Raw genomic sequence first — 22,810 nt, forward strand, 5'->3', positions numbered from 1 at the left:
ATAGCAAATAATGTTCTTGGCCTATTACATTTATATTATTACATACTACGTACTATATCACTTATGCAAATGATGGTGGTCTCTGCATCGATTCTAGCTCCTGATTATGATCATATGGTTCCTAATTAAGTGACAGAGACTAACCTAAAATTAATGCATGGATCTATTATATTTCTTATTATGATCTTGATATTAATATTTGGTTTCGTCAGTTAGCACTTTTTGCTATTTTATTAGATGTTTCACAATAAGGGTAATCCATTGCATTCAGATCTTTCCAGACTTTACCATCCACCATGCACTACTGGATGTGCACTTAATTTTAACAATTTTGCATTTTCTTAGGTGATGATCTTAATCCTATTGTTGAATTTTTGGAGCTGCAGAAACTCAAACTTGGTGTACTAAATGCATGTTTATTTCTCATCATGAGTTTATTCTGTACTATTTTATTTCTTTCTTTATATTTGGCTGCTTTCCCTTCAAGCACCTAGGGGTTTGTTGTATTCTTCTAGTCAACCCCATCTGCTACTTACCCATTAAATCCCTCTCTTTCTTTCGTGGGTATTTTCACAAATTTACCTCCAAGTTTTCAGTATCCTCCTAATTTTTATCATTTGTTTCTTTGCCTACCGTCTTCATCCACTTCTTTACTATGAGTGCACTTGAGTATTTGCCAATTAGTCCTTACCTTGAAGGTGGGGTAGCTCTAAAACAAAATAGTCAGTTATCATATTTTTTGTTCTCTCAGCTGATACAGGATAAAACCAGCTACAGAAAAATTCCACTACACCAGCTGTTCCATACATATACAAGAAGGTTGATCAATAACATATCAACCCAAATGGACAGTTAACACTGCTGGCATGCAATAAAAAAAATTTTAAAACTGTTTCAGGCCTTGTATTTAGCAGACAGTAAATCTCTCTAACAGAGTGAAGTTGATTCACAAATCCAGTCGGCAAAAGAAGACACTTTTGTGGCGACATTTGGCAGTCTTGAAGTGCAGGTGCCATAGCTTGTAATTCCCACTTGAATGTGGCAACCAGGAGATACCTCCGCTACAAGTGCCCCTCCACTGTCACCCTGCAGGGAAAATATGAGTCTAATCATGGGGTACACTGGGTTATGTATATATATATATATATATATATATATATATATATATATATATATATATATATATTATATATATATGTGTGTGTGTGTGTGTGTGTGTGCGTGTGTGTAAATAAATTCTTCTGTTAAAACAGGATAGTCTCAAGTATAAAAGGCCCCATTAAAAACACTCTGGTTTAAAGCTAGGGACTATATTTCGGTGGACTGACTTCCTTCCCTTACAATTAGTGAATGACCGAAGAAGTTACATTGGTGAAATATGTAATGGGAGATATGCCCTTAGCGGTGACCCCAGGCATCACCTAAGGGCATATCTCTCACTATATATTTCACCAATGTAACTTCTGTCATTCACTGTTGATAATGGTGGAAGTCAGTCCACCGGAATATAGTCCTTAGTTTTAAACCACAGTATTTTAATGGGCCTTTTATGCTTCACACACACACACACACACACACACACACACACACACCACACACACACACACACACACACATATATATATATATATCATATATATATATATTTAACGGAAGATGGAGTTAAAATAAACGTCAAATGTAAACTAAATTTTTTCTGGCATGGTATTGCTTCATATAGTGAAAATAAATTATTATATGTCAGATCTTATTTTACCTCGCCATCCATCTCAAATCTGAGTTCGTATCTCATTCAGCATAATCTATTTCCTTATCCAAGATGTCAGGATGCCAGAAAACTTCCAATCATTCATTCATTCCATATCCAAGAACGATACCAGAGTTCACCCTCAAGCCAGTAGGCGACGAGCATCATTGATAGTCAGTTCTAGGAAGACTAAACAAAAGATGCAACAATCCAAGCATTATACTTTCCCTTTGATCACAGGGCAACTTTCTGTTTAGGCTGCTTCACTGTTAACTCCATTGGAGTTGGAATCTCTGCGTCCTTGGGATAATTTTAGTCACCTTCTTCCAGCTTAGTCAAACCTGAGTTCAGCCATAGCACACCCTAGAGCCTAGCTAGCCGGTGACCAAGCAACAACGGCCAACTATGGTCTTGGCCTGCCACCTCGGTGGCCGCGAGTTCGATTCTCGGACATTCCAGAGGGGGTTAGAGATGTGTATTTCTAGTGATAGAAGTTCACTCTCGACGTGGTTCGGAAGTCACGGAAAGCCGTTGGTCCCGTTGTGATTAACCACTGGTTCCATGCAACGTAAAAACACCATACAAACAAACAAAAACAATGGCCAACGCCCCGAGGCCTCCATTTACAATTCATTCAGCAACACCTTTTATTACAAACTTACATTCAGATACATTCATCTGACCATCTTTAATACACCAATGGCTAGAAAGAGAGGACTGGGAATAGCATACATGCCGGTTTGTTACATAGTTTATCAGGCCTTGGTTTTTCAAACTCTCACGAAACCTTTATAAGTTGTACTTCATGTAATTAGTCATATGAAACCATTAGCTATGTGCAAAATTAACGCAAGAATTTGTTGCCTTTTTTTAAGCAAATTTTATCATGCAGTACATGAATAGATTGCCCATATTGACAAAGCAAAACAAACCAAAACAAAACGAGAACGAAGCCATAAGAAAAGCTTACATCACAAGGATATTTGTCCCTGGTGAAGGTGCACATCTTGTTCCACTCATCACGAAACCCAGCCTTGAAGATGGTGTACAATCTTTTGCACGTATCCACTGGGTAGATGTTCAGGACTGCATGTTGCAGTGAGTCGGGGAACATTGTACCTTTGTCAACGAAAATAAAAGTGGTTAAAATGTCGAAATCAGAGTGAGATTATGACGCTTTTCTCATTCTTTAACAAAATCTCGTGTACTTTTCCATACACGTTGTAAGACCTAACAATCGTATACATCCTATCTTTAATTTTGTAAGCTAAAACTCTAATAATTTTGTCATTCATGACTCTCTCTCTCTCTCTCTCTCTCTCTCTGTCGTTTTAGCAGACTTCCTGATTGAAAGTATTTTTATCCACAAGTTTTGCTTATACCCCTAAAACATAAGGAAGCTTTTATTATTTTCTGAAGTAATTGGAATTATATTCTCTTTGTGGTAGTTTTAGGCACCTTTCCATCATACAAACTTACAGCGTCTATGTGTTTGATATTTGTCTAATAACTTTTATCTAGTAGCGACATGAAATAAATTATTTCCGTGGCAGAATCAATGGAGCAATCAATATTTTAGATTTTCCAGTTCATAAGTTAGGTTAGGATAGGTCTTGTGTGTGTGGTGTGTGCGCGCTCGAGAGAGAGAGAGAGAGAGAGTTAGCTAGCGGCAATCACTTTGCCATAAACACTTAGGTAATTATATTAAATTTTGTTATAAGTTTTAGGTTTTTCATTTACTGTTACATGTTCGGTTATTCCGTATCCTATTTTACTGAAAGAACAAGTATTCGTTATTAATATCTTTGTACATATGATTATATAGTGATGAGCTTATTATATATATATATATATATATATATATATATATATATATATATATATATATATATATATATAAATATATATATATATACATATATATATATGTATAGACGTATATATAATACATATATATTACACGTACATATAAGTAGAGAGAGAGAGAGAGGATCTATTAATAACTCTTAGCAGGCATATATGTACTTTTGATTTCCACTGTGACCTTTTATTGCCTTAATTTCCTCACACTTTTTTTAGATCCATTCATCAATGGAAGCCTCAAGTTCAGATGGAGGGCAAATAAGGCACCTTACCTTCCAAGGTGGGATTCAAACCCACATGTAGTCATCAAGGATTATATATGGATTCAAATCTCACTTTGCGAGGTAAGGTTTCTTCATTTGTTCCTCATCTGACTTCAAGGCTTAAAGAGATAAGCAGATTCAAACAGTATGAGACAATAAGGAGTTCAGAGGTTACTGTGGCAATTAGAAATACATATAAACATATTTTCACCATTAAGCCGTTTCCCAATTGGATGGCCACAGTGAAAATTAACACAGTTGTTTCTGACACATTCAATAATTGATACATGTATATATATATATATATATATATATATATATATATATATATATATATATATATATATATATAATAATAATAATAATAATAATAATAATAATAAGTTCATTACTATATAACCATATGAACAAAGATATTAATAACGAATAAATATATATATATTATATATATATAATATATATTATACTATATTATATCTATATATATATATATATATATATATACTATCTCGTTATTAATATTTTTGTTCATATGTTATTAATAGTTCATAGGTATAGTAAAGACTTATTATATTCAATCTAATAGTCTACACTGGCACCACTATGACTTCTGAAAGCTTTTTGCAAATATGGATCTCCCACGACACAATGACACATAATAAATACCTATGTAATAATTCCCTCAAGAGAGGGTATTCAGTCCCTACGACCACTTACTAGGCGTTTTGCCCCATCCTGTGATGGTAACCGTTCCAGTGTATGCCAGGTCTTCCTTGGTGAAGCAGATAGGTTTAACCCCGGGTAGGCTCATGTCCAAGGGTGCACAGAGTTCTAAGAGGGCGATGTCATTCACCTTGTAAATGCAAAGGTACTGCGGTTTAAAAGGTGTAGTAATGGCAGCTTAAAAAAAAAAAAAAAAAAAAAAAACAAGGCGTGGCCTATATGTAAATAGATTCACATTCACTCATATAGAGCTTTGCATATATATATATATATATATATATATATATATATACATATATATATATATATATCATATATATAATATATATATATATATATAATATATATATATATATATATATATATATATATATATTCTTAAATCCACTGTAGTAAGGGAAGTGAAGCAGGGTCTTGGAACAAGTACTTCCGTAGTACATTCTACAGTGTGAACTTGAAAAATGTAGAATATACTACGAAAGTACTTGTTCTAAGTCCATGTGTCGCTTACCTTTCTACCGTGGATTTAAGGATATTCTCAAGTACATGTTCTTCGTGCTACATTGGATATATATGCATCTTTTCCCTTTTGTAAAACAGAGGAGATAGTACTTCTTGGACAGTCAACAAGGGGAAAAGCCATGCCGATTATATACATACTATACATATAATATATATATATATATATATATATATATATATATATATATATATATATAGTGAAAATTGAAGGCGGCTCTATCAACCAGTAGACATCAGTCGATGCAAGGTGAAGGACAATTCTTTATTTCCATTATATGTACTTTTATTGTCGCGACGTTTCAAGACATAAAAGTCCCATTATCAAGCTAAAAAAAAGATAAGACAAAAGTTAAAATCATAAACTCGGAATACATATTAAAAGTTTAAAAAGTTTACAAATATAAAAAAACAAGTACAAGAGTAGGGAGGAGTCAATACCATAAGGTGCTGAAAGCACAGACCGAGTGACAATTCGGGCCGGGTCAGCTTCGACTTGAACTCACGAGAGATACAGAGGTGTTGAGGAAGACTGGGTGTTTAACTGCGGAACGAGTTGTTTAATGAAAAGGGATTCTAAAATAGCTAAATGCTGTTCTTTAGGGGATTGGCCTATAATTTTAAAATCTTTGTAATTCATGTCATGTTTACATTTCTTTGTATGCTCGCGTCTACATGAAAACTCAGGATTAGTTCATTTGACACCTGTTCTATAACTAACGCCTCGATGAGAGTCTAATCTCACTTTGAGTAACCTCCGTGTGGAGCCGACGTACTTCCCTAGATTACATCTAGGGCAATTAAATAGATATACGACTCCTGAGGTCATCAGTGGATTGAGTTTCTCCTTGTGTTTAAACAAAGATCTGATATTCATTGGGTTGCAAGGTATTAGTTTTAATTTAATTGCAGGAAAAAAACTTTCTATTAACAGTTTCAATTCATGGTAGAAATTTTTGTTATGAATAAATGGGACACTTGCAAACAATCGTAATTTTGGCACTGTTGGCATTGTAATTTTTGGATGAAGATATTGTTCAAGAATTTGTACAGGTGTTTATAAAAAAAAGTTTCGATGGAAAGCAATTGTCAGTGAAATATTGGTGGAGATAGGTTATTTCATTGTGAAAATGATTCCAGTTAGACGTTATGTTAAAAGCCCTATGAAAGAGGGTAGACATGGAGTTTAGTTTAAAATTATAAAAACAGTTGCTATAAAAATTCGATCCCAGGCCGGTAAACGTTTCCTTTCTAAAAACCGAGGTGTTAAAATGATTATCATATCTAAAAATGGTTACATCCAAAAATGGCACTTTATTTCCCTTTTCATATTCAATTGTGAAATTAATGTTAGGATGTATTTCATTGGCATAATCAAGAAATTTGTCAGCCTGAACTTTATCTCTGAACAGTAAGAAGGTATCATCCACATACCTATTATAAAATAATGGATGGTAGGCCAAAGGGCAGTTGTCCAGTATGCGTTCCTCCAGGGAGCACATACAAATGTTTGCAAAGGTGGGACCCAAAGGGGATCCCATCGCCATACCATCAACCTGAATGTAGGCTTTGCCATTAAAAACAAAGGCTGTGTCCTGCACAGCGAGTTCGAGCAATTTTCTAAAATCCGAAAGGTTAAAATTATTAAAAGTGGCATTTGGATCAGTAAAAATACGGCTAACAATAATATCAATGGTTTCTTCTACCGGTACATTAGTAAAAAGAGACTCCACATCCATGCTAACCATAAATAAGTCTGAATCCTGGGGTAAGATTTTTTCTTTAAAATGTTCTGAATTCTTACAACTATAGATATTGGTAGTTAAATTGCCAAATTTCTTGTGCTTCTCCTAGAGCCTTTAGCTACCAATATCTATAGTTGTAAGAATTCAGAACATTTTAAAGAAAAAATCTTACCCCAGGATTCAGACTTATTTATGGTTAGCATGGATGTGGAGTCTCTTTTTACTAATGTACCGGTAGAAGAAACCATTGATATTATTGTTAGCCGTATTTTTACTGATCCAAATGCCACTTTTAATAATTTTAACCTTTCGGATTTTAGAAAATTGCTCGAACTCGCTGTGCAGGACACAGCCTTTGTTTTTAATGGCAAAGCCTACATTCAGGTTGATGGTATGGCGATGGGATCCCCTTTGGGTCCCACCTTTGCAAACATTTGTATGTGCTCCCTGGAGGAACGCATACTGGACAACTGCCCTTTGGCCTACCATCCATTATTTTATAATAGGTATGTGGATGATACCTTCTTACTGTTCAGAGATAAAGTTCAGGCTGACAAATTTCTTGATTATGCCAATGAAATACATCCTAACATTAATTTCACAATTGAATATGAAAAGGGAAATAAAGTGCCATTTTTGGATGTAACCATTTTTAGATATGATAATCATTTTAACACCTCGGTTTTTAGAAAGGAAACGTTTACCGGCCTGGGATCGAATTTTTATAGCAACTGTTTTTATAATTTTAAACTAAACTCCATGTCTACCCTCTTTCATAGGGCTTTTAACATAACGTCTAACTGGAATCATTTTCACAATGAAATAACCTATCTCCACCAATATTTCACTGACAATTGCTTTCCATCGAAACTTTTTTTTATAAACACCTGTACAAATTCTTGAACAATATCTTCATCCAAAAATTACAATGCCAACAGTGCCAAAATTACGATTGTTTGCAAGTGTCCCATTTATTCATAACAAAAATTTCTACCATGAATTGAAACTGTTAATAGAAAGTTTTTTCCTGCAATTAAATTAAAACTAATACCTTGCAACCCAATGAATATCAGATCTTTGTTTAAACACAAGGAGAAACTCAATCCACTGATGACCTCAGGAGTCGTATATCTATTTAATTGCCCTAGATGTAATCTAGGGAAGTACATCGGCTCCACATGGAGGTTACTCAAAGTGAGATTAGACTCTCATCGAGGCGTTAGTTATAGAACAGGTGTCAAATGAACTAATCCTGAGTGTTCATGTAGACGCGAGCATACAAAGAAATGTAAACATGACATGAATTACAAAGATTTTAAAATTATAGGCCAATCCCCTAACGAACAGCATTTAGCTATTTTAGAATCACTTTTCATTAAACAACTCGTTCCGCAGTTAAACACCCAGTCTTCCTCAACACCTCTGTATCTCTCGTGAGTTCAAGTCGAAGCGGACCCGGCCCGAATTCGAATTGTCACTCGGTCTGAGCTTTCAGCACCTTATGGTATTGACTCCTCCCAACTCTTGTACTTGTTGTTTTTTATATTTGTAAACTTTTTAAACTTTTAATATGTATTCCGAGTTTATGATTTTAACTTTTGTCTTATCTTTTTTTTAGCTTGATAATGGGACTTTTATGTCTTGAAACGTCGCGACAATAAAAGTACATATAATGGGAATAAAGGATTGTCCTTCACCTTGCATCGACTGATATATATATATATATATATATATATATATATATATATATATATATAATATAGTTTAGATTAGGATAGTCCTTGTAGTGTTAAGGAAGGTTGTGGGGGCAGTCAAAAGATTGCAGTGTATCAATTTGATGGTTTAGCATGGCAAGAGAAAAGGATGTAGTAAAAAGTGTATACGAGTCCTGGAACGGAACAGAAGGAAAGTGGTAGAGAGTGGCTTTTGGATTCTTAATGTTTACGTGGCTGTGTTTCGAGATGAGCGTATGGTTGTTGTGTTTGGTTATTTAGAACAAAATTAGGTTTCATACAAAAGAGAGGGTGTTATTCATGGGTATGGAATTCCTGGAGTAAATGAGAATGCAGTCTTGAGAACATTTTTTTATTTTTGGAAGAGGTCTGACTGTTGGAAATACATGATTTCCAAGCAATTGCAAAAGTGTACTTGTGAAAGAGAAAATGGTGAGGAAAAGTGTTAATTTCAGTGGAGAAAATGAAAGGTTGGCTGTGTTATGTGATGTTTATGCATAGGTAGCTGACAGAGAAAGAGATTGTATTGTTGGAAGGCGTGGAGTTCCTAGAGTAGAAGAGGGTATTTAAAATAGACAAAAGCTAAAATAGATTAGAAGTTCTAGTTGGAAAAGAATGGAAGAATATTTACTTTAAATGTACTAAAGCGAATTTAATAGGAAATGGAAGTAAAATGTATATTTAAGAAGAAAACAGCCAAAATATGGGTTAAGTTTAAATGCACAGAATTTAAATTACTAGATGAGGGGTATGTAAAATTTCATGATGAGACCTTAGGGACAGCGTGACTGCTTTGTTGATAGGAGCATAGGACAGTAAAATAAAAGCAGTAAGTGGTGCCATTGAATGACAGAAGAGATTATATGCTAGTATTCAGGAGAAAGGGCTTTGACATCAGGAATAAAGGGAGACATAAAAAAATAACAAAAATTAAAATAGTAAACCTGGAGTGGTGGGTATGAATAAGACTTTTAGGGAGAAGTTTCTTTTACAGGGAAATAAATGCAGAGGAAAATAGGATGAATCTTGTGTGTGTGTGTGTGTGTGTGTGTCCAGAAATTTTAAAGAAAATCGAAAAGTTAAGAGAAGCAATTTAAGTAATTTTGGCAAATAAATAATATACGTCTAGTAAAAGTGTTTGGCTTATTAACAAAAACACTATGTTACCAGGAAGAAGGAAGACCTCACCATGAAATACGGTGATTGGTTCTTTGCAAATTTAGGGTGAACGATGATGCGTTTGACCTCTTGGCGTAGAGCAGTGCTCTGAGAAGCACTGCCGTATTTGACCACAACCCTCGTGGTAGTTTTGCTGGAAGAAAAGCAGATGTGAATTAGGAGAGTGAGAAGAGCCTGCGAATGATTCTTGTTGTCGTAATTGGCCTGACATTGATAGTGAGTGAATTAGATTATTTCAACAGATTATCCAAAGAAAACTCATAATCACATGAGTCAATAAAATGGAAAAGTAAATTCACAATAATATGCCTTTTTGATCTTGTTATTTAAAATATAAAGCAGAAAGCTTTCGATGACGTGCACGGTCCTCCTTGTCAAAGATGACCTTGCAGGTCATCGAAAGCTCCCTCTCTGCCTTATATTTTTTTTTAAAGGTATTTCTACAGAAGCAGTCCGCACGGACTGCAAGGATCGTAACCGCGGATACGACATCCACTAGGGATTGGGGCGTCCAATGTATTTCGCCGTGTTTAGTACTGGCCCCTGGGAGGTTAATTACAGTCGTCCGAATAAATATTACTTAAATTTCTTGTTCAGTAGGTAAAACTGCATAGAAAACCCACAACTGCCATACTCTAGGCCGCCTCGGATAAGTACCCTAGATCTATCTGTACTTCGATTTCAAAAAGAGGTAGGTGTTGCATTGCATATTTTTTTCTATTGTGAATTTAAATTATTAAATAATTATTTAGAATACATATGGATCAAACGAATCTTGGAATATATTAACATCCATGAAGATGCTCCACAAGTGTAAAATAGTAGACTAAAAGTCTCTCCAGATGAGTTGCTTGTGCACTACTAGGTAAGGCAGTGCTACATGGGGCTTTCATTATCAATACGAAAAAGAAAGAGGAATGTTTACTTCTGCGATCAGCTCTGGTAGTCAACGTAAAAAGGTGTCACAAATAAAACCATGTTTCATCTACTATTCATATTCGTGATGTCGCCAGTTCAAGAAATCGATAAATCAATCAGTCATTAGTCGTGAATATGACCATTTTCTTGTTTCCCCCTCGAGTCTGGGCAAGAAAAAAATCTCCAGGTTACTTATGAAATAACCAATCATCCTTCAGTCGTAGATAAGATCAATTTCCTCTTTCCCCCTCGAGCCTGGATAAAAAAAACTCGCCAGGTTGCTTATAAAAGAAATATATATCAGAAGAAAAACTTACCCTTCGGTACACATGCAGTGAGCTGCCGTGAGTACCCAGTTATTGGAGAGAATCGTACCAGTGCAACTGAAAAGTGCTGCCACCTTTCGACGTTAAAAGCAAGACGTTATATGGGAACTGGCCTTCCGTGGCGCTGGCACCGCCGTAGATGCGTTTCATTTCAGGTGCCCAGCAGTTGCCTGCTCAAATGAATCAGAATTGAGTAGGTGAATGTGAAGAAAGCAACAATTACTGTAATGTTATGCATTTTTATGGAGATATTTATCAACACGATTTTGTCTTAATTGTCTTCAAACTATCATTATTCAGAGAAGGTACTTTTATACGTTTTTATGCCTTAATTTTGATTTTCGAACTATCATTTTCTAGATTTTGTCTACTGATTACTGGCATATGTTTTAGATACTATAATTGTATTCCCTTAAGGTGGATTTTTGGGAGTAGTATTGTCTGAAAAGCATATAAGTTCAACATGTTTTTATCCCAAATGCTAACATCAATATCATTTGAAATCTGAAATTTAAACAACCAAATATCAGCATTAGTTACATTTTTTTTTTTTTATCAGGGTAGCTGACAGACTTAGTAAATCACAGATGATTCTAATGAAATTTCAACAAAGTTTTAAGTTAAAAAAGACTGAAATAGAGCAAGATCTTACCACCAAAGAGCGGTTGGAAGGAACACTTCCCATTCCTACCAGTGGTGGAATTGGTAGCCGTAATGGCGTCTCCAGCGTTAGTGTTTGTATTGGAACTCGCAGGACAAGTGAACGACACTTTCTGTCCCTCTGCGGGGCATATCCAAGCGGTTGCAGGCAGTGGTTCTTCTGTTGGTGGTAGCGGATCCAAGAGTAGACTCGTTTTCGGTTGCATTATGCCTGCTTTCACTGGGGGCGAATGTGGAGTACTTGTGCTTGATTGTGGTGTGTCTGCTGCTTCTGGTGCGTTCTCATTTTGATGAGTAGGTCCTGATGGCATAGATAACGTGGTCTCCTTTAGCGCGTCGATATTCAGTGAAGTATTATCAGTCTCTAATGAAAAGTTGCGTTTAATTGGCTCTAAGGTTACATTCATCTGGATGCTTTTGACGCGTAAACCTATGAAATTAGGGAACTTGGTGTACTCAAGATCATGCGGAATTTTTTCGTTCTTGATTTTAAGTTAATTGGTTCTACCACAAATTAAGCAGGTTAGGTTAGTTTTATTCAGCTGCATGCAAGTCATTTATGAAAGGAAACGATGACGATTTTGTCTAAACTTTTTTTTCCTGCAAGCATAAAAAAAGAATTATGACAAAACCAAATCAAGAAAAGTTGCATGGGTTGTGAAAATTTAGCTCTTGGCTCAAAATCTTGTCTGCATAAAACGAACTTATGCCAGTAAGCATTTGTAAAAGCTTCAGAGCAGTACAATCACGAAATACTTTGTGCTGTTACAATCACAATTATTGCCTTTCAGCAATAATGGTGGTAATGATGATGCATTTGGTAAAACTATGACTAGACTCATGTCAGATTGACCAAGTTTGACAATGGTGGCAGAAGTGGATCATCGTTGGTTAGTTTAGATGATTTTTTTTTTCTGGTTAACTGAAACATTATTCATTCTTAAAACTTTGAAGTTCACAGTTTAACACTTTCTGCCACTGGGAGTCAATATTGCCATGATCACATGCAAGTCTAAAATCCTTTTTTACCACACACTGTTCTCGCAAGCGTGTTCAAAACAGCGAAACTTTTGTAGCATAGCCTACTTACCAAGGCCATTATGTTAAGTACTTTACCTTAACCCCGTTATCGTCTTTCTGTCCATTCTCTGACAGTTCCTACCACCTGTTGAACACCACGTGGCTTTCTGGAAAGTCCAATCCGTTATCACGGTTACAGCGCTGTGTTGCGAGCAGCTGCTGTAAAATTATTTGTATCATCACTCATGCTCTTTCGTAATAACTGTCGATAGTGTAAAAGGAAGAACCGAACGAAGAAGGTCAATTACAACGAGAACAGAAAACTGATACAAATCAAACCTCGATTCATTAGTTTTTTCTTGCTTTGTACAGTGTAACACTTGTGACAGATGCACATCCTGATTTTTTCCCCTTTTTCATTTATCGCAGTATGACGCCAAAAGGTGGATAACTGAACTTTGTCGACTTTCTAACCTACATTTATAATCTGTTGCCGATAAGTTTATGGTACTCATAAAGTTCCACCACTTTGAATATCTGGAACGCACCCAGTAATTTATCGTTCAAAATTAATTATGAAAATAAATTCAAAAAAACATAATACACACACATTTAGTGTAACGATAATAGCAACAACGCAAATCAATAAGGTTTTCCTGAGGTAGGGAGACTCACGAGCTGACGAGCAAGTTTCAAGTCGTGACCATCTGAAGTTGCCACGTAGACAACCTTCCAAGGTGGATCTGATGTACGGGATAAAAACGAGCTTAACGCCTGTTCCGTTGTACTACTGCAGTTTTTATCCGACATACCCTGGGTGTAGATGATAACTCAAGTTCCACTTTCAGAACAGATATAAATACAAACTCTTATGACTAGAAAATGCAGAAGTTAGAAGAACGAACACGCCCATCTTCAGTTTTCAAGTCCAGTACTGACAACCTCGTCTTCGTACGTACGAAGTTAGGCAATATAGTTATATCAAATGAATCTCAGTCAAGCTGATAAAAGCCACAAGTTCGAGGAAAACAGATGTGGAAAGTATTGAAGAATCGTGATGCCTCGATTTTTTTTCCACTATGTTCAGAGATATTGATTTTATGGCAGTGTTTCAAACTGAACAATCCCAACTACGGCATCACCTAAGCCTACACCAATGAGATGCTTGGTCGAACTGTTTTCAGGGCCAGTGGTTTCTGTCTTTGGCAAAAGGAGGGCCTATCGGAAACCGATGCAAAAGACAGTAGAAATGGTCAACCAGATGCCCTTATTTAGCCCAGACCAGACGAAACCAAGAAAGAATAGGAGGCATAATAAAAAAAAAAGGGGGGGGGGGGTTGGGAGGTGGGTGTGTGGCCTTTTAATAATTCCGGTAGAATGCACAAATTCTCAAAAGTATGGTGACCATGAATGAAGAGAAATGGGTCTATAGTTGACTGAAATGAGGCTTTATAAGACACGAAATGAGGAGTGTGTTTTATCCAAAAATTATCTGACGCTAGGCAATGGAAACTTTATAGGCTTTGAATTCTTATTTGTATCTGGCATTATAAATATAGCCTTGATTTAAAATTTAAACAGTTGAAACAACAACAACAACAATAATAATAATACTCTATTTTTGCAAAGCCTACAAAGTTGCCATTGTCTTGCGTCAGATAGTTTTGGGATAAATCTTCATCTTATTTCAGGTTTTATAAAGCTTCATTTCAGTCAACTATAGGCTCATTTCTCTTCATTCATGGTAACCCTATTTTTGAGAATTTGTGCTTTCTGTCGCATGCATTAATAGGCCCCCTTTGCTTTCTTGTGTTCGTTTGGCCTGGGCTAGATAAGAGCATTTGGTTGACAGGTTCCGTTGTCTTTTGCATCGGCTCTCCCTGCCTCTCTCTGGAGATATTCTAGTACCATTAGGGTGGCCATTTCTAAATTTTCAAAAGGGAAGACACCTCATACGTGTATATATGTATGTATATGTGTATGTATATATATATATATATATATATATATATATATATATAATATACATGTGTGTGTATGTAGAAAGAGATAACTTTCACTGCTAATAAAACAAAACAAAAAAATGATTTTACTGCAATTACTGTAGGTACATAAAAAACTCATTCGTCTTCTCACCTTGATGGCCTGGAGGTTTATTTCTTGCATTTCCAACACAACCTCTGAGGGCTGGCTAACGAAAACAAGCTTATTTTTCAGTTGAAATTTAGCTTGGCAAAGTGGGATTTAATATTTCTACCAAAGTAAAAACATCTCACTACCCGCTATCAAGCCTGATCTGACAACTGTGGACTCCCGATAGTGGACCGGAACAGTTCATGTCTACTATTTGACTGTCAGCTGACTTTGGACTTCGTTTCGTCATTATCGTTATTCTATTTTTATTTTTACCTGTTCATATACCTGGTTTATTATTTTTTTTTTATTTCTCTCCCCCCCAAGAAAGGAGGACAAATGCACGTCCTTCCTAAGGTTGCGGAGGACAAAGGGCTCAAAAGGAGGACTGTCTTCCGTAAAGGAGGACGTCTGGCCCCCTTAAGACATTCTAGTACCATCGGCCCTCCCTTCCTCTCTCTAAAGACATTCTAGTACCATCGGCCCTCCCTGCCTCTCTAAGACATTCTAGTACCATCGGCCCTCCCTGCCTCTCTCTAAAGACATTCTAGCACCATTGGCCCTCCCTGCCTCTCTAAGACATTCTAGTACCATCAGCCCTCCCTGCCTCTCTCTAAAGACATTCTAGTACCATTGGCCCTCCCTGCCTCTAAAGATATTCTAGTACCAGTGGCCATGAAAGAAGCTCAACCGCGCGTCTCATTGTCGTTAAGCTTTGATTGTGCCATAGTTGGGATAATTCAATTTGAAACAAGCTGCCATTGAGTCGGTATCTCTTGAGCATAAAGCAAACTCAAGGAAAACTCGAGATATCGCGTTTCTGCTTCAATCGTTTCCACACTTGTTTTCCTTGGACTAGTGTTTACTTATCATATTGATTGAGGTTCGTTACTGATATAACTATATTGGCTAACTTCGTACGAAGCTGGAGACGTAGTTACTATTTTATTTAAAAACTGTAGTTGGGCGTGTTCGTTATTGAACTTTTGAAGTTCCAATTGCACGGAATCTCCTTGCATTTTATTAAATTTTTATCTGTTTATTAATTAATTAATTTGTTTTTATTTTTTAACAAGTGGGATCTTTTTTCTGAATTATCCTTCATCTACTCTTCATTCTAATGAACACCATATTTGGAAGCTTAAATTTCAAGTCAGTGGCCCCTGTGGGCCTGTTCCAGATGAATAGGGTTCGTTTTCTGAATAATAATAATATTATTATTATTACTATTATTATCATGCACGATGACAGAACATTTATGAATCAGGCTTACCACAAATATCAGCAAATCGGCGCAAATTTTGGCTGCAAGATATGAAATCTTTCCCGAAAACGTACTTACTCATGTGACACCTTGAGGTTCATTTGGCCTACGTAAGTTGCTCCACTTGTATCACTATGTATTTAGCGCCTAAACTGAAAGTAAAACTTAAGTATGTTCTGGAGGTTTGATAAGAAACTTGAGCTGTCTTCTGTACTCTAGGTATGTCGAGTAAAGGATGAACAATATGAAAAAACCGTTGAATATGTAATCCCGTACATCAGATTCACCCAGAAGGGTGGCTACGTGTCAGCACGGTGCGAGTCAGCTTTAAATGGCCACGGCTTATATCTTGTTCGTCAGCCCCATGAATCTTACCGCAGAAAAACTTGTAGATTGGTTGTGTTGCCATTGTTATTACAACACACGGTCTCCCTCCTAGTCAGCATGGGTTCGTCCCTTTATGACCTGGTAGTCATAAATCTAGTTGATTGGTTTTCTTGATGTTCGGAAGAGTTAATGAATAACAAACAATTTATAATATATTGAGCCAGACATTGAAGTTAGGGGCCGCAGGTTAGAAATAGTTATCCATACGAAAATAAGCACTTTCTGTGTCAAGAGACAAGAAAAGCTTTTGTGATTCGGTATCAAATATTATTTCACGCTGAAGAGAACTCGGTTTTTGTTTTTTCTGAATCAGGAAAACCGGTCCACATAGTTTTATTAAAATAGCAGACAGCAAGTCGCGACAGATAAGAATGTACGCCCATGAACGCATTTATATCTGATTCAACTTTCTTAATTAAAGAAAAAAAAAAAAAAAAAAAAAAAAACTTAGCAAAGCAGTCAGTCACTACAGTTCTCGACTCTTAATTCATTTCATTCAGTCTAACTAGTGAACGAACCCCAGTACATTTGGAATTAGCTTTTATAGAAACGAAATACATTATGATAACTGCAGTCAAATACAGTTGACTGTGGTTATCATAATTACAGTCCCAATAATAATAATAATAATAAAAACTTTAGATAGGAAAAAATCATTAAAAAAATTATTTCATTGACTTCTTGAAGCTCTGAAAAAAAAATTGAATTCCTTATTCATAATATAAACCTCCGTCCGCAATATGAAAGGTTCAAGGAAAACCTACATAGCATAATCGGATAGCAGAAAGCAGACTCTGGGACTGAATAAGAAAATAACTGAAGGATTATGGAAAATGGTTCAAAATGCAAGGATAATATATACCAAATGTATAATAGTTCAGCCTGGGGAAGATGATAGATCTTGAAATTGTTACAAAACATAAATTATGTTATGATATTAAGATTAAAGATTTTTTCTCAGAGCTTCAAGAAGTGATATATAAATTGCTACTCCCCATTATTATTATTTTTTTTTTTTTTCACCGCGAAAGTTTTTCACAATTAAGGTTTCATGCGATCATTGTGCCTAAAGTGAAATTGGAAAAAAAGAAATCCAAACATGCTGTCAAACTCGACGTTTGCGTGTCAAACTTAACCGATTGAGTTCTGATCCTCTGTTTCATTAATAGAACTATACAAGGGTAGGACCTGAGCGAAAGTATTAGTAATATCTTGATAAAAATTTGTATTTGATAACCAAAACTGCCATTAAAAACCTTACAACATGACCTGGAAATATTCTGTGGTGAAGTAATTAAATTCCAACGTGATTATAGGCGGCTGACTTTAGTTTCTAATTTCTTGAATGTTTGTTTGTTTGTATTGTGCTTTTACGTTGCATGGAACCAGTGGTTATTCAGCAACGGGACCAACGGCTTTACGTGACTTCCGAAACACGTCGAGAGTGAACTTCTATCACCAGAAATACACATCTCTCACTCCTCAATGGAATGGCCGAGAATCGAACCCGCGACCACCGAAGTGGAACGCAAATACCATACCAACCACGCCGCTGAAGCGCTTGCCTCTAATTTCTTGAGTCCTGGGACGGTAATAAAAGCTCACTGAAATACTCACTTAGAATCAGGGATATTTAAACCGAAACGCACTTTTCTTGAAGGAAGTAGCTTCGTGGAACACTCTGCCATTGCGGTTGATGACTCGACATGTGTAAGAATTTACCTGTAATTTAGAAAATAAATTCACTCTTTCCACTCGGGAAATGATTTACAGAGGCAACGAAGGATCCACAAACAAAATGAAAAAGAAGACTTCGAGAAAAACACAGATGTCTTTAGTTCTTCATTAAGCAATGAGGATCGTGATTTGGTAAACAAGTAAATGATAAGAATTATAATTGCCTCTTATTTCATGGAGAGAAATACGCAATACTGATTGATATGTCTTACATATTTATCAAATATACATTATATAGTATATATTTATATATGTATATGTATATATATATATATATATATATATATATATATATATATATATATATATATATAAAGCATGGAAAGAAATCCACAATGCATTATTGATATGATATAAATCTTTTAATTACGCTTTCCATTTGGTAAACAAATTTCAAAATATACACTGTATAAAATATAGATTAGATAACATTTTAGGTTCACTACTGAACATAATCATCGTACAAAAGAAAATCAATAAATAAGACTGCTAAGAACTCCAATGGTCGTTGATCATACGTGATTAGTGAATCTTGCGAGGAATATCGTCACAGTACTCCACATTTTGTCATATTTACATGCCAACCGATAATTTACTTTCTGAGCAAGACTATTTAACATTTTGCTTCAGTTCTCAATATTGATTCATACATTAACTACATGAGCCAACCAATGACTTAAGTCTAAGTGTGGCGCCATATTTTCCATAAATTTTTACTTAAAATCAATGTTACTTAAATATACCTCTCTCTCTCTCTCTCTCTCTCTCTCTCGTTTCTATTTACAGAGACACACAGATGCTAATCTAATAGAAGCTTTTGTGCTGTCAATCCATCATCAGATTCTGGTAGCCTTATCACAGAAGTAAATTAATACACCCAGACACACTGTTGTAACCTCACATCAATCTTGTGCTACGTATTATTATTTTTAATTTTCTGCAAAGAAAACTATTGTGCCGGTTTTGTCTGTCCGTCGGCACTTGTATCTGTCCGCCCTCAGATCTTACTACTGAGGCTAGAGGGCTGCAGATTGTTATGTTGATCATCCACCCTCCAATCATCAACCATACCAAATTGCAGCCCTCTGGCATCAGTAGTTATTATTTTATTTAAGATTAAAGTCAGCCATATTCGTGCGTCTGGCAACAATATAACCCAGGCCACCACCTGGTCGTAGTTAAAGTTTCATTGGCCGCGGCTCATACAGCATTATACCAAGACCACTTTTTATTTATTTTTTTTTTTCTCTCTCTTTCGATAATAGACTTGCCTGGACCAGGGCGCGAACCCATGGATCCTTTCGAATCCAGGAACGTCAGTGAAGCTTTTACCTACCACACCACCGCGAGAGGCTAAAAGTTCATGTCGCCTCTCACCCTCATATACCTTTCGCGCGCAGGTAATTAGTTGGTTTGGAGACAACATCAACCCACCTCGACTCCGGTAGTATTTGTATTGCTTTTGACAACAGCACGTAGCCAATCTATAAGTCATATCACATTTCCGTGATTCATATTAATTCCGAGGTAGAGCGAATTAGATATTAAAGGACATTGTAGCTCGATATATGTATATGAATCACGGAAATGTGATATAACTTATAGATTGGCTACGTGCTGTCAAAAGCACTACAAACACTACCGGAGTCGAGGTGGGTTGATGCAAGTTGGGTTGATGTTGTCTCCAAATCAACTAATTACCTGCGCGCGAAAGGTATATGAGGGTGAGAGGCGACATGAACTTTTAGCCTCTCGCGGTGGTGCAGTAGGTAAAAGCTTCACTGACGTTCCTGGATTTGAAAGGATCCATGGGTTCGCGCCCTGGTCCAGGCAAGTGTATTCTCGAAAAAAAAAAAAAATTCCCCTTCGGTTAAGCATATATGAAAATATATTAATTTCGAGGTAGAGCGAATTAGATATTAAAGGACATTGTAGCTCGATATATATACATCTTATATACATTTTTGGCTTAATAACTGTAAAATATATGTTATATTTATTATTATAAATATACCTATGATATATATACATATATATTATATATATATATATCTATATATATATATATTAATTTTTAATATATAGATATATATATATATACATATACATATGGATATATAAATATACACACACACACACACACACACATATATATATTATATATATATATAGATATATATATATATATATATATATATATATATATATATATATATTTTACAAATGTTAAGACACGATTAGAATGTTTGCATTTTGGATTGGATTCAGACGTTGATAGTCGACTCATCTATAAGGGTGGAATCTCCTCCAACTTCCCACCAAAAGGTCCACAACCTTTCATCAATTACTGCTCTTCCCCGGGGAGCATTAAAACTGAACCATAAACCATCCCCATATCCCACAACATAGGGAAATCAGATCTTACATTCTGCTACTAAACTGTTTGCTGTTGTCCTCACAAGATAGACTCTTCTATCATTTAGCAGCCATTTCCTTCTGCATTGGGTTCACAACCTTTTATCCCTCTACGGGATGCCCCTCTGCCATGGGAGACAATGAAGTTCCTATGGCAGTGGTGACCAGGTAGTAACCCTTTTTACTACTGCAATAGCAGTCATATCTGATAAATAGATAGGTAAAAAGATAATAAAGTTGTTGACAAATGGAAAGATTCTGGCAGTTGAAGGGATTTCAATATGATGTTACTGTGCAGTTGTTGACCGGCTGATAGGATGCATAAGGTATATTTTGATGAGGGGAAGGTTCTTAGAGAATAACAGCAAATTTATAGTTTTTTTTTATTAAGGAGAAGTTTATAATGAGGGTGTTAAAATTACAAGAGCATAACTTTAGACAGGATTTTAATTCAGAGGGTAAGACATAATCTTAGGATTGAGAGGGGAAGAATAATGTGGGTTTACAAAGGGAAGAGTGTGTAGGGGATGAAGTGTTTTTGAATAAACAGTTATATGAAAAGTTTGGAAGTCCACAGAAAAGTTGTATGTGCTATACATGGACCTGTAAACGCTTATGATAGAATCAGTGGAGAGGCAATATGAAGGCTGTTGAAGAGTGATGATATAGAAAGTAAGTTGCTGAGAGTGATGAAAAGTGTTTGTGTTGAAAGCGAAGCTTGTGTTAGGGTTTGCAGAAGGGAGAGTGTCTGCTTTGGATTAAGACTGGGCTGAGAACAACGAGCTGTTTGACACGGATATTGTGACGCGAGGCATCAGAGAAAGGACAGTAAGTATAGTGACAAAGTTAGATAGGAGGAGCCGTGAATGGAGAGTGGATTGGCTGATGTATAGAGATAATACAGTACTAATTAGGGTTAGTGAAAGAAAACTGCAAAAATTAGTGAAGAGTTTGAACGTCTCCACAAGAAGAGTTGAGAGTAACCGCGGGAGAGAGTAAAGAGGTCAAGAAGATAAATGAAAAATGGAACCAGTGAATATTTTTATGTGATCTATATATTCTGAGCAGACTATTCCTCAGTTACTCAGGATATGAAACAGACGTACGGAGCTGTTTTAGGTTTTTTCTTTGCCCAGTAAAATCTGCCTTCGAAGTTGAACAGAAAATCGTAATCGCAATTTCATCTTCTCCTCAGTGTCTACAAACAGCCCCAAAGGTATAATGAAATCTGGCCTTGTCCCCCTTACTCTGTTTGATGATGCTGTAGCTTTTTTTTTTTTTTTTTAAGTCACTCTTTTTGACTTCGTGTATTATTCCGAATGCTCCTTGAATTATTCTATATCAAAAGCCATTGTAGTTTGGCCTGCAACAAGATTTCACTAACTTCTATCATTTCAGGCAACAAACTGCTCGTCTTTCCAGTCAGATAAACATAGTAGATACTTACAGGTATTCTTACTTGGTTTTATACTTCTGTCTGGTGAGCCAGCCATCTTTTCCCCCAGTCCTGATCACCGGCATTTGTTCTTATCCGCCGAAGGATATCTTTTTTTTCATTTGCTATCACTGAGCGCCACCGAATCTTCCCAGTAGATTTCTGGTGAAATTTAGTCTCGCACGAAAGACCAATCGGGATGCTGGCGGTTGCTTAACTGACTTTCTTGAACGTGAGGCATGCAAGGAAATAACAAAACAACAGATGTTCTGTCTTGTATTCCTTCTGTTAAGCACACGTAATAGCTTCATCGCTTATCGTTCTGTGGCATCTGTGGTCACTGCCTTTCTTTCTTCTCGTGTTCCCGAATGGTTTATTCACTTAAAGGGATTAAGTCGTAGGTTTCAGTAACGCTGATGCAAATCACTACATTATAGGCATCATTAGGTGGATTTTACACTACAGTCATGGAAAGTTCTCGATGAAAGATGGATAAGTATGTAAGTGTTACAGGACTTCTTCCCGTAGGTGATGACGCACTTGTGTCTTGCGTAACAACAAAATGCGGTCAGTGTTACTTGTAGTAAACCATCAGCTGTTTCTATATGTTTCGGCTGATCAGACCTAAGCCACAATTTCAACACCGTACCTCTGTTTCTCAATAACGCCTCTATGTCAGCTGCGGGCCGTCATTGTACTGTATACCGTTCCAGTTTATTACATGACCTTCGTCATGTAAAAAA

General features: G+C 36.1%; 1 protein-coding gene across 7 annotated transcripts; it reads right to left on the reverse strand.

Annotated features, from left to right (window-relative positions):
- Positions 1–722: 722 nt before the first annotated feature.
- On the reverse strand, positions 723–22,289 carry LOC135201428 (serine protease 52-like). 7 transcript variants are annotated; one of them, XR_010311528.1, is made up of 7 exons: positions 12,793–13,982; positions 11,669–12,276; positions 11,008–11,186; positions 9,782–9,905; positions 4,591–4,773; positions 2,718–2,866; positions 723–1,086 (listed from the first exon to the last, which is right to left on the reverse strand). XR_010311528.1 is itself a non-coding variant. In XM_064230347.1 (7 exons), the coding sequence occupies exons 3-7, from the start codon at positions 11,019–11,021 to the stop codon at positions 928–930; spliced, it is 582 nt and encodes a 193-aa protein (XP_064086417.1). In that variant the 5' UTR covers positions 11,022–11,186; positions 11,669–11,977; positions 22,080–22,289; the 3' UTR covers positions 723–927. The 7 variants fall into 7 exon arrangements, 6 of the variants coding, with proteins under 6 accessions (XP_064086417.1, XP_064086418.1, XP_064086416.1 ...); XM_064230347.1 differs by lacking the exon at positions 12,793–13,982 and adding an exon at positions 22,080–22,289 and having other exon boundaries at positions 4,591–4,726; positions 11,669–11,977; XM_064230348.1 differs by lacking the exon at positions 12,793–13,982 and adding an exon at positions 16,172–16,813 and having other exon boundaries at positions 4,591–4,726; positions 11,669–11,977.
- Between the last annotated feature and the right edge of the window lie 521 nt (positions 22,290–22,810).

Source organism: Macrobrachium nipponense, chromosome 28, assembly GCF_015104395.2.
Source record: "Macrobrachium nipponense isolate FS-2020 chromosome 28, ASM1510439v2, whole genome shotgun sequence".
Classification (NCBI taxonomy): Eukaryota; Metazoa; Arthropoda; class Malacostraca; order Decapoda; family Palaemonidae; genus Macrobrachium; species Macrobrachium nipponense.

What these genes read in the sequence shown, in the direction of transcription:
- LOC135201428 (XM_064230349.1), bottom strand. An exon ending in ACCAATCACCGTATTTCATG is followed by an intron (nt 4,727 to 9,781) that starts GTGAGGTCTTCC and finishes TGCATTTACAAG; the next exon opens with GTGAATGACATCGCCCTCTT. An exon ending in GGGACAAATATCCTTGTGAT is followed by an intron (nt 1,087 to 2,717) that starts GTAAGCTTTTCT and finishes TTTTCCCTGCAG; the next exon opens with GGTGACAGTGGAGGGGCACT.